At 41.0% G+C, this 10,512-nt stretch overlaps 2 protein-coding genes across 2 annotated transcripts; both read right to left on the bottom strand.

The window, feature by feature from the left end:
• Window positions 1-332: 332 nt before the first annotated feature.
• LOC114153485 (protein IWS1 homolog A-like) lies at window positions 333-4,588 on the bottom strand. Its single transcript, XM_028032065.1, has 5 exons — window positions 4,265-4,588; window positions 3,934-4,186; window positions 3,714-3,844; window positions 2,968-3,010; window positions 333-2,878 (listed from the first exon to the last, which is right to left on the bottom strand). Exons 1-5 carry the CDS (start codon window positions 4,432-4,434, stop codon window positions 539-541), a joined length of 2,937 nt encoding a protein of 978 aa, XP_027887866.1. The 5' UTR covers window positions 4,435-4,588; the 3' UTR covers window positions 333-538.
• A 2,458-nt stretch (window positions 4,589-7,046) lies between these two features.
• LOC114153585 (mitochondrial import inner membrane translocase subunit Tim22-like) lies at window positions 7,047-9,566 on the bottom strand. Its single transcript, XM_028032236.1, has 4 exons — window positions 9,241-9,566; window positions 8,367-8,563; window positions 7,697-7,769; window positions 7,047-7,599 (listed from the first exon to the last, which is right to left on the bottom strand). The coding sequence occupies exons 1-4, from the start codon at window positions 9,500-9,502 to the stop codon at window positions 7,523-7,525; spliced, it is 609 nt and encodes a 202-aa protein (XP_027888037.1). The 5' UTR covers window positions 9,503-9,566; the 3' UTR covers window positions 7,047-7,522.
• Between the last annotated feature and the right edge of the window lie 946 nt (window positions 9,567-10,512).

The following is a 10,512-nucleotide window of genomic DNA, read 5'->3' as shown; positions in this document are numbered from 1 at the left end:
AGGGACGTAGGTCGTTTCTAAAGTCTGACCCAGGCACTTTCTAAGTTTCTGATTAGTTCATTTACAACTTGTGTGTCATTACCTTTCAAAATGCTGGTCGATGATGTTAGTTACTATCCACTGTGAAGCAAATCTCGTATCAACATGGCCTGAAGATTCATTTGGACAGGAAGAAGCAAACACCAAACAGAACATGAAAAGTGAGCTTATAACTTTTAAGTGCAACAAAGACCTTAAAAATTGGAGATATGTCTTGTGACCTGATGAAGTTAGGACTGAAGTGTTTGTCCATAATGACTTATGATGGAAGGAAAAAAAGGGTGGAGAATATATAGTTTTCATAAAAATTCTTTAAATTTTTGTACATTATGTCTCAATTTTAAAATAATTGAAAACTATTCTGGTGAAAAAGTACTTTGATACAAAATTAAATATAGAAAAAAATAATAATAATTCAGAACCGAAAAAGTTTTAAATTTCAACATTGTCACTCTAAAAAAGTGGACAGTTCACAATAAAATAAATAAACCTTGTGACATCATGATTTATCGGGTCTTCTGTTTAAGTCTGAGAAAAAATCTTTATCTGGATTGTAAAGTCGTCTTTTTGCATTGCGCTTGCTTTTCCTCTCCACACAGCGAGAGGAAGACGTCTCGAGTTCTGCTGGAAATGTTTTAGATGACGTTGCGTTAAACCTAGAACCAGTCCCAGGATTTGTTCCTTGCTCCTCATGCGGGACCTCCTGTCTGCTTCTCTTCTTCTTTGTCTTCTTCACAACCACCGCTTCTTCGGTTTGAGATTGCTCAGCGCTCTCCAAACTTCCCGTGAGCCTTTCAGTTCTCTTGCGTTTCTCTTTATTCTTGACCAGCACTTCAGATGTTTCCTCCAGCTCCCTTTCCTCACTCTCGGAGACAGTTGCTGACCTCCTCTTTTTCTTCTTGCCATCTTTTGATTCTTGCAAATGTTCAGAAACGTCTGCTGATTCGGCGGCTAACTCACCAGCGCTGACCTCAGGCTTTTCAGCACAGCACTCATGAGCAGATGGAGACTGTTCCTCATCAGCAGAATGGACGGAAGGGGTCCTTTTCCTTTTCTTTTTCTTTTCGCGCACAAGCCCGGAATAGTCACCAGATCCCAACATGTCCTCTGAATTACTTACGTTGATATCGTCCTTCATTTTCTTCTTCTTCTTCTTCTTCTTGGTCTCCGGCTCAATATCTTGCCTGTCTTTTGAAGTTTTCTCTACACTTTCATCTTCTTCCGCAAGTCCGACTTGGTCAGACACATGTTTCTTTTTCTTCTTTTTATAAACAAAGTCTGTATTTTCTGGCATGGTCGAGGGATCATTTGATAAGTCCACATCTGTCTGATTGTCATTAGGCGGCTGCCTCTTTTTCTTTTTGTGCTTTTTTCTTTTAAACCCATTGAATTCCAGCATTTCCTGAAAAACTTCACCATTACTTGAATGATCTATTGCCTTTGGTTGTTCTGTTGTTGTTTGATTCAGATCTGAAGAGTCTTTTTTCTTTTTCTTCCTTTTCTTTGGGACATGTACGTCATTCGTCGCAGACTCGGCAACTTTGTTGGTCTTTAAAGAGTCTGTATCAACATTTTCAGTTTCACACACCACAACAAAATCCTTCTCCTTCTGCTGGTCTGATTGTTCATCCGCCTCCTGTTTGATATATTGGTTTTCAAGTTTCTTTTTCTTCTTCTTTTTCTCCATACAAGGAGCTTCCACTGCCTCAGTGATAATCAGGTTTGCAGAGGAATCAGTCTGATGACCTCCGGCTCCCTCTACACTCTGATATTTTCCTTCCTCTTCACATTTGTCATCTTCTCTGTCCTTTTTTTCTTTCTTCCTCTTTTTTACCTTGATTGTTCTACACTCTATATCATTATCTCGTACACCGGTTTGTTCCTCCGCCCCAGTATGAGAGTCTGTTGCTTCTCTGTCGCTCTGCTCTGCACTCAGATCCCGGCATGTGGCATCGCTTTCGTTACCAAGCATCTGTTCATTCTCTTCAGGAATAAGACCACTTGCTCTACTCTCATTTCCTGGAGATCTGCTCTTCTTTCCCATTCCAGTTTCAGCAGGGAGGTTTCCAGACGTTGACACTCGTTTATCGACCGACTTCGTCTCTTCCGAGATTTCATCTGACTTTTTTGTTTTTGAAGACGACGCCCCCCTCGACGAGGGTATCCACGTTTCTTCTTCTTGACGTTTCTCCTTCTCCATACAAGGAGCTTCCACTGCCTCAGTGATAATGAGGTTTGCCGAGGGATCAGTCTGATGACCCTCAGCTCCCCCTACACTCTGATCTTTTCCTTCCTCTACACATTTGTCATCTTCTCTGTCCTTTTTTTCCTTCTTCCTCTTTTTTACCTTGATTGTTCTACACTCTATATCATTATCTCGTACACCGGTTTGTTCCTCCGCCCCAGTATGAGAGTCTGTTGCTTCTCTGTCGCTCTGCTCTGCACTCAGACCCCGGCATGTGGCATCGCTTTCGTTACCAAGCATCTGTTCATTCTCTTCAGGAATAAGACCACTTGCTCTACTCTCATTTCCTGGAGATCTGCTCTTCTTTCCCATTCCAGTTTCAGCAGGGAGGTTTCCAGACGTTGACACTCGTTTATCGACCGACTCCGTCTCTTCCGAGATTTCATCGGATTCCTTTGTTTTCGAAGAGGACGGCCCCCTCAACAAGGGTATCCGCGTCGACATTTTGCGCGTCATTATTCCCGGTCCTCCCTGTGGCTCGCGTGCAGCATTGTCGTGTTCTTCATTGTGTTGCGTTTCTTCACTGGATCTCTTTCTGGGATTGTACCAAGGTTGGGAGTTCTTTGTTTTCGACACCACAAAGAGCTTCTTTTCCTGTGAGTTGACAAAAATTGTATGTTCTCCTCAGGAAGAACTTTAACAAGCTTTCTTTTTTCTTCCTTAGAAGTTAGCAGCACACTCACCACCACTCTGATGTCTTCATTTTCTGTAGTTTCGTCTTCCTCTCTGAAACAGAAGAGTGGGACAACATTATGCTCTTTACCACTGCTCTACTGCCAGAATGAAAGTATAGGACCATTGCACAACTGCTTCAAAATTAAGAAACATAATTTAATTTCTAGCATGACTTTCTGACATGTAAGGGTGATAATATTGATCTGGTGATCAACATTCAAGAGAAATTTATGGTTTGGGTAAAACTTCTACCGAAACGATTTACTTTCTTGGTTGACGTATATACAAATCTGCTCTCTTTCTACACAAGTCATCAGAACATAATAAAAAAGTGTTTCACCAACATTTGAATAATAAAAAAAAAACAATCCTCAAACACTGGATGATCTTTGACTTTTTAAAAATATTTAAATAATATATTTTTTGCCATTTAAGATCTTAAGAGGGGTTAAGGTAATTACCGTTTACCCAACCAGAACTGCACCTGATCTGATCAGCAAAATTTCATGGGTTAAATGTCTTTATATGCAAGCCCTTTTTAATGTTTTTAAGGAACTTTGCAAAAACAAGTCTTATGGGATTAACCTCATTCATCTGCCTTTGATTAACAGCACTATTATTCAAAGGTATGTCTAAACTCCTCACTAGTTTAGAAGGTAATGTGTTTTCTATGCCTCTTCCAACAAAATTTTGTTGAAGAGTTTTAAGTGTATGTACATGTTTTAAATATGCTAGTTTGGTTAAACAAACTTACTCTGACATCGGAGACATGGGCTCTCCTCCGTCCTGGTCCGCAGTCGGTAAAGACAGCAGCAGACCGTCTCCTGTTTGATAGCTGTCCCAAAGCTGCTCCGTACATCTGAAGTAACCTCCCATGGCGTAATACTGCAATCAAAATGCATGTGCACCTTTTTTTTTTTTTAAGTCTTCAACATAAGGAAACGGGCATTTAAGTTTTCTTTTTGTGGTCGTACATGAAGTTTTCTGTTCTGATAATATGGTAACCTAGTCATCATTCTCTCCTTGAGGAAATGAAAGGTGAACTTCGGTGTTGTGCAGCTTTTCTTCTTCCACTTGCTGTCTTCTGGATGATCCTCCTCGGAGGTGGATGCGTCATATTCATCTTCTGGTGACTCTCGGTGGGCCCTGAAGTTTGATCTCCGGTTTGAGCGCCTCCGTCGTTGAGGTGCACATTTCTGAGTGATGAACAAGCTGTCTCCTGAATCACTATAAACACACAAACACTTTCAATAAGCTACACCAGACTCACTCCGGCGACTGGAGGAGCATCATTTTAGTTTTTACCTGTTTGTGTCCTGCTGCTCCAGAGGGGACATCAAATGATTTGATATTTCCTTCGCATCATCAGGAGGAGAGTTTACCAACATTATGTCACCTGGCTGAGCTACCATGTCATCAGTGTCTGTAAAGTTATCTGGGAGAACACAAGAGGAAGGAGGAACTGCTTCTGACATCGTGTTAGCAGTAACTTAGAGAGGAATCACGAACACAGCAGATGCAGACGGAAAAACACCCTGAACGAAGCATTTGGTTTGTCTGATGAAGACAAGCAGAGCCCCAAGACACGTGTCAGGATAAAAACCGGGAAGTGTTTAAACATTAGCATCGTGACGAACTTAGCGTCACTTGAGCGTCCGGGTCGCGCGTTAACGTCACCGCCATATTGTGAGTGGCAGATTTGTCGCCTCACACTAGAAGGCAAAAAAAAAAAATTACACGGGAAGCGAGAACACATCAGGAGCTACGGAGGGGGCTCCGTAGTTTTTCTAACTCCAGGACATGAAAAGGAGCCAAATAGTCTCAAAGTTTGACCATATAATACAGAGAAAATTCTGCATTTCAGAGTTATTGATGCCCAAGTTTATTTCCTTTAATAAAGATTATGCAATAAATCATATAAACTTGTATAAAATGCTGTTTTACTTGTTTTTAAAAAAAATCCTGGCCATTTTTAATTTTTGAAGCATTAACGACTACGTTTCCCAGAAACCTTTTCGAGCACTGCGCCAAATCATCCAGCACGCGCTCCACCCACCGGCTCAGTCAGCGCGTGTCACTTCAACGACTCGCGTGAGCGAGGCGGCGGCAGTTACAGTTAGGATGAGTAAATCGGAAGGGAAAAGTAAGGTCAAAGAAGAGATGATGAAAATATGGCAGAGAAGGTGGGATAAAGGGTTAACAGGAAGGTGGTTTTATAAAATTCAGGTGGCTGTAGGAAAGAAAAGAATAGGAAGAAGGAATAGGAAGGAGGAAAGAATAATAACAAGGTTAAGGTTCGGTCATACAGGGCTTAATTATTCACTTTTTAAAATACAAAAGCATGAAACTGGAAAGTGTGATTATTGTGAGAAGTCTGAAACAATAGAGCATGTTATTTTAGAGTGTTGTAAGTATGAAGAAGAGAGAAGATGCATGCTGAGAGAGTGTGTAGGTATTAAAGAAAGGTTTAATTTAATAGAATTTTTGAGGAGAGATCTCGGGAGTAGACATATTCAAATAATTATTCGGTATCTTAAAAAAACAAAGCTATTTCATAGGATATGAGTAGAGCAAGTTGGGTGTGAATGTGTAAAGAATATCAAAGAGGGGTATATAAAGCTATAAGCAAGTTGGATAATATAAGCAGGTGTGTATGTGTGGGGGTATGTTTAATCAGGAGTTAATGGAGGGAAAAGGTAGAAAGTGAAAGTTTATAGACCATCTCGAACCACACTCCATACCGGTAAGTGGCGGTAATGCTACTGTAAGTTTGTTGCCAACCGCCAATAAAAACCAAGAAGAAGAAGAAGAAGAAGAGGCGGCGGCAGTAGCAGCATCACAGAAAGCAGCAGCTCCGCCGCATTAGCGAACAGGTGAGGAGAAGAAACTGCATGTTTCTATCTTTTTCTCATCTTACCGCTTTCCTTTATTCTTCTCCAGTTCACTCAGGTAAAATCTAAATATTTTAACGTTTCCGCTGTCTTGTGTCGGACATTTAAGAAGGAGTAAGTTGCACGGGACCGGTGTTGGCTTGGCCGGGGTAACACCGACGCAGAAGTGACTGTCGACGGCTGGTTTCAGTGTTAGTGAGAGTACTTTGGGTTTTGACGGTCATTTTATGGCTGACGTGTTTTCTCCTGCTTTCTATAGAATGATAGAGTCCCATTATTTTCTTTGTTGACTTGGCTATATGTTTTAGATCAATATCCGTCTGAATGATCCAATAACCTATTTTCAGTTTACTGGAGGGTTACCAGGCATCTATTTATAATGCCCCAGTATCTTAAGAAATCAAAGCACTAAGGTTCTGAGAGAAAAGAACCAGGCTCAAAGTATCCTTATCAGAGGCAATGTGATGCTTCTCCACATATTCATAATTTTTGTCACGCCAAACCATTTTTGAATGCTCAATATTTTAAACATGTGAGTAAATAAATGCCTTTTTATTTATTATATCATGTTTAAGTATAGTTAAAACAGTGCTGTACCAGCATATTTAAAACTATTATAAATAGCAAAAATAAAATCGACCAACCTTCAATACTGATCATATCAAAAATGTTGGGAAAAGTCCTAGATTTAAAAGGTGAAAAGTTAGTTCAGACTTAAAAGAAGTGACAAAGTGAGCATATTTGATATTTAGGAGGAGGTGTTCAGACAGATATGTTGCAGCAGCTGAATCTTGTTATGACGAAATAAAAATCTTGTTAAAATTAGATTAATATTTAATTAAAACCAAAATATGTTCTTGTTTAATTGAGAAAGTCATAATGGAACAGCAACACTTCGCAGGATGTTTAAGTGTCATCTGGAAGAAACAAGAGTGAGAAGATGGAGAGATTCTTTATGCCTTTTTAATAAGTCACAATCTGTCAATGAAAAGTATTTATATATTTATAGATTAGCAATCCAGACCCTGATCACTGCCAGAAAGAAGAAATCACTCAAGAGAGGTCAGTGCAGTAACGAGAAGTCGAACGCGGCCATAAGGGGTCAGAACTCGGTGATTCCCTGTGCCGGTACCAAGTCTGGATAAATGCAGAGTTGGGTCAGAAAGAGTATTCAACATAAAGCCTAAGAGCATAAATCCTCTTATCTCCTTTAATTCATAATCGGAAGCACAATGATACTGGCAACAACCCAAAGTGCCGTCATATTGAACACACAGACTGACAAAGAAAGAGGCATAGCATGTTTCAGAAAATTCCCCAAGTCAGGAAACTTGACACTAGAATACTTCTGCTTGTTAAAATTACTGAGTGAAGGAACCGCTTGAAAAAAAACAACTTTATATAAATAATCCTACTTGATTACATTCTGTCAATTTAGATAACGAGCCTGTAACCAAACTGGTTTCTGGGCCTCGGTATCAGGACCCGGGTGCAGAAGTTTCTCTGCCCATGACATTCTGTGACTGGAGATGCAGGAACATCCCCTGCAAGCGCTGTTCTGGTCCCAGCAGAGTCCCTGAAGCCAACGTTCGTCGACGTTCCTCTCTGTACCCCGGCTTCCTCGCAGCGAGTCCACATAGAAAACAAGTTCTTGTCCGTAAAGCCTCTCGTCTCATCGCAAGTAATATTCGATGGCAGCAGAGAACGCAGCAAATCCTCCGCATCCGAGGACTCCGGCTTTGAGACCAGCTGCGCGACGGACAGAAGAAAAGGAGAAATGGTGGAATGACGTGAAGCGGAGCCCAATTTTAGGGTGAAGCCAGCAGAAAAGGAGGAGGTTACCTACCGCGAAGGCCTATGGCTCCTCCGGTCACACAGCCACTGTACACCGCGTTCTTCCAGTCAGATTTTCCTCTGTGCTGCAAAGCAAACAGATGCAAAAACACTGATGGATTTACCTTCATGGGGACAGAGACACAACAACTGGAGGACAAAGACTGCGTTTTCCCCTCTAAAGTCATATTCGATAAATTACAATACAAGTTTAGATGAGGGCCGTTCGTCAGGCTAAAAGTGTGTTTTGAAAATAACTTTTAAGCAGGTATTAAACATGCTTTTCATTAATCTCACATTTTCATATTTTTACTGAATTTTTTTATTGGTCTGGTGTAATATTCTAATTTTAAATGTCATCTTTTAATCACCTGCAAGTGGAAAATCATCATAATTAACAGAAATAAAGGCTTTCAAACATCCATCCGTGTCAGTAGAGTGCTGCATCATTACAAAGATAATATATCTTTCTTATATACATTGTTAGTTTTACATTTAAAGATGTATCTTCTACATGGATGGTTAATTGATGCTTAGCTGCTTATGGTATATTCAATTAACTTTTCAGAGAAGCGGTAGACTATAAAGATATTTTTCCTTCCAACTACTTATCATTCAAAACGTTTGTAACATGTGATATGTTTATATGTTTATCGGACAAAACAGGAAATGATGTCACTCACTGATTCAATGATGCACTCAGTGCAGGAAAACATGGCGCCCACAATAGCAAAGTTCTTGGCGTACGACATGCCCCTCTGGCCCATGTCTTTAAGGACTTCTCGGGCCGTCGGGGTCCTCAGCGGGTCTTTGGGGTCGAAGCCGACATTGGTGTCGATACCAGCTGTGAACACACCAAAAGCTCCTCCGAGGACAAACCCTGTGGAAAGATAAACGCTCCATTATCAGATACAAATAGGACTCGCTACAAGCACTGCCACTGACGGTGAAGAACACACTCTCATCAGTGTTAATCAAATTTAAACCTGCCTCACAATTTGTCACGTTACAACCAAAAGCTTTGTTGTTGTTTTGTATTGGCATTTGATCGGACAGGCCAAACCAAAGTAATGAAAATCTGTGAAGGAACATGATGCACGTTTTGTTTTTTTTGGCTGGGTTCTTCTTTGCAAAGCAGCTAAAGCTGTGATAACTCCTCCAGTTACCCCTGAATGAGTTCTGAAAGTTTATTTCCATAAATGGAATAAACCTTTTAGGTTCATGTGATCCATTATTCCTATATCTATTTTTAAACTTCTCAACTTGACCCCTGACCTGTATTCGTCTTCATGATGCTGTTTTGTTTACTAATGCTCCCCAAAGAACATCAGAGGTTTTCACTAACAATTACGTTTTTCTTAGATTAAATGACACACAAATGACAGACTTTATTCACAAAAGTAAGTGACTTCTAAAAGTCGGTTGCTCTGGATTTTATTTTCCTTAATACGAATCTATGCCACGTTGATTTTCTTCCATTTTAAAGAGACGTGACAACCATAAACCATTTTTCTATTAACACGTGACCTAATTACCCCCAAGTGTGCGGTTGTTTACCTCCTACACAGGCCAGGACCGACTTGAAGGCGCAGCTCTCCATTCCCCTCTCTATCATCTTCTGCTCGTCGCTTTTCGGAGGCACCGGCAGACCCCCCATAACTCCGGGGCTCAGGTCTTTAATGGGCCGCTTCTCCCCTACCAGGTGCTCCAGAACCATACTGTACTGGATCGCTGGACTGCCCATGCTCGGAACCGAGGAAGCTGGAGCTGTAGAGTGTGAGGCAGCAGCAGCATCTGCAGCCCCCGTGGACGCGGCCATGTTTCTCAATGACACTGCTCTATGTAAGTTTAGCTGTGAGCTGATGGGCTGCAGATTCGCCGAATTATTTTCTAAGCGCAAGTTAAGTTTTGGTGGGTAAAATGTTTGTTTTCTTGTAGAAAAATATCTATCTATTGTCACATGAAGAAAAAGCAACTTAAAACATAATGTCTCTCTCAGTACATATATTTTTAAAGTCGTCACTGTCTCCTAAATTCCCATCAGCACATTCGACATAACCGCCAAGTGTGTGTACTCATTCACAGTCAGCCGATGAATCATCTTGCAAAAGGGGCCGACGAAGCGGTGTGGGAAGAGACTGTCTTTAAAACACATAGCAGAGCATTTTTGATAGCGGCATGATATCAGAGACAATGACAGCGGCATTATATTCACCGCTGACAACAGACTTATGCAGTAATAAGTTAATTTCCCCTTGGGATCAATAAAGTATTTTTGAATTGAACTGAATTGAATACACCACTAGGACCAGCTGCTGGTTCACGGACATGTCCTACTTTTCAGACCTAAAAAGATGTCCGGGGGAAATTTAAAAATTGTCCGGAATTTTGGTCAACTGCCTCAAACACATTACATAGCTTACAGTGCATTGTAGGGCACTGCGCACGGCGCTGCGTGTCACGTAATCCCTGAGCCGCGTCAGTGCGGGCAGCACTCCGCCCCCCGCTGTAAGGTGTTCCCCCAACACCCCACCCCCGCTGCAGGTTGTCCGGGTTTTCCCAAAGTAAAATATGGTCACCCTAGTTAACACATAGTGTGTTATTTATCAAATTCCCACAGTCACTGAAAAAAGCAACTGTCTAATCGATTTATTTGCTTTATCAAACATTTAAAGCGACTGTTTCCCAGCTTTTAATTTCCCTTTGTTGATCAATCTTAGTGAACAAAAGTTGATGTCATCTCAACTTTTGTTCTTGACCCAAAACCATCCTTGTTGTATTTATTTGAGTCACATGACCTAAGTTATCTTCCTTTAGAGGTTTTGCCCT

The sequence above is a fragment of the Xiphophorus couchianus genome, chromosome 11 (assembly GCF_001444195.1).
Source record: "Xiphophorus couchianus chromosome 11, X_couchianus-1.0, whole genome shotgun sequence".
NCBI lineage: Eukaryota > Metazoa > Chordata > Actinopteri > Cyprinodontiformes > Poeciliidae > Xiphophorus > Xiphophorus couchianus.
This window is presented reverse-complemented; position numbering and strand designations above follow the sequence as displayed.

Bases quoted from the DNA above. Each gene is read 5' to 3' on its own strand.
- LOC114153485 (XM_028032065.1), bottom strand. From the start codon at position 4,434: ATGTCAGAAGCAGTTCCTCCTTCCTCTTGTGTTCTCCCAGATAACTTT. The intron at 3,011-3,713 runs GTAAGTTTGTTT...CTTCTGTTTCAG, and splicing joins CCCATGTCTCCGATGTCAGA to AGAGGAAGACGAAACTACAG. The intron at 2,879-2,967 runs GTGAGTGTGCTG...GTCAACTCACAG, and splicing joins ATGAAGACATCAGAGTGGTG to GAAAAGAAGCTCTTTGTGGT.
- LOC114153585 (XM_028032236.1), bottom strand. From the start codon at position 9,502: ATGGCCGCGTCCACGGGGGCTGCAGATGCTGCTGCTGCCTCACACTCT. The intron at 8,564-9,240 runs GTAAACAACCGC...ATCTTTCCACAG, and splicing joins GGTCCTGGCCTGTGTAGGAG to GGTTTGTCCTCGGAGGAGCT. The intron at 7,770-8,366 runs GTGAGTGACATC...TTTGCTTTGCAG, and splicing joins CTGAGTGCATCATTGAATCA to CACAGAGGAAAATCTGACTG.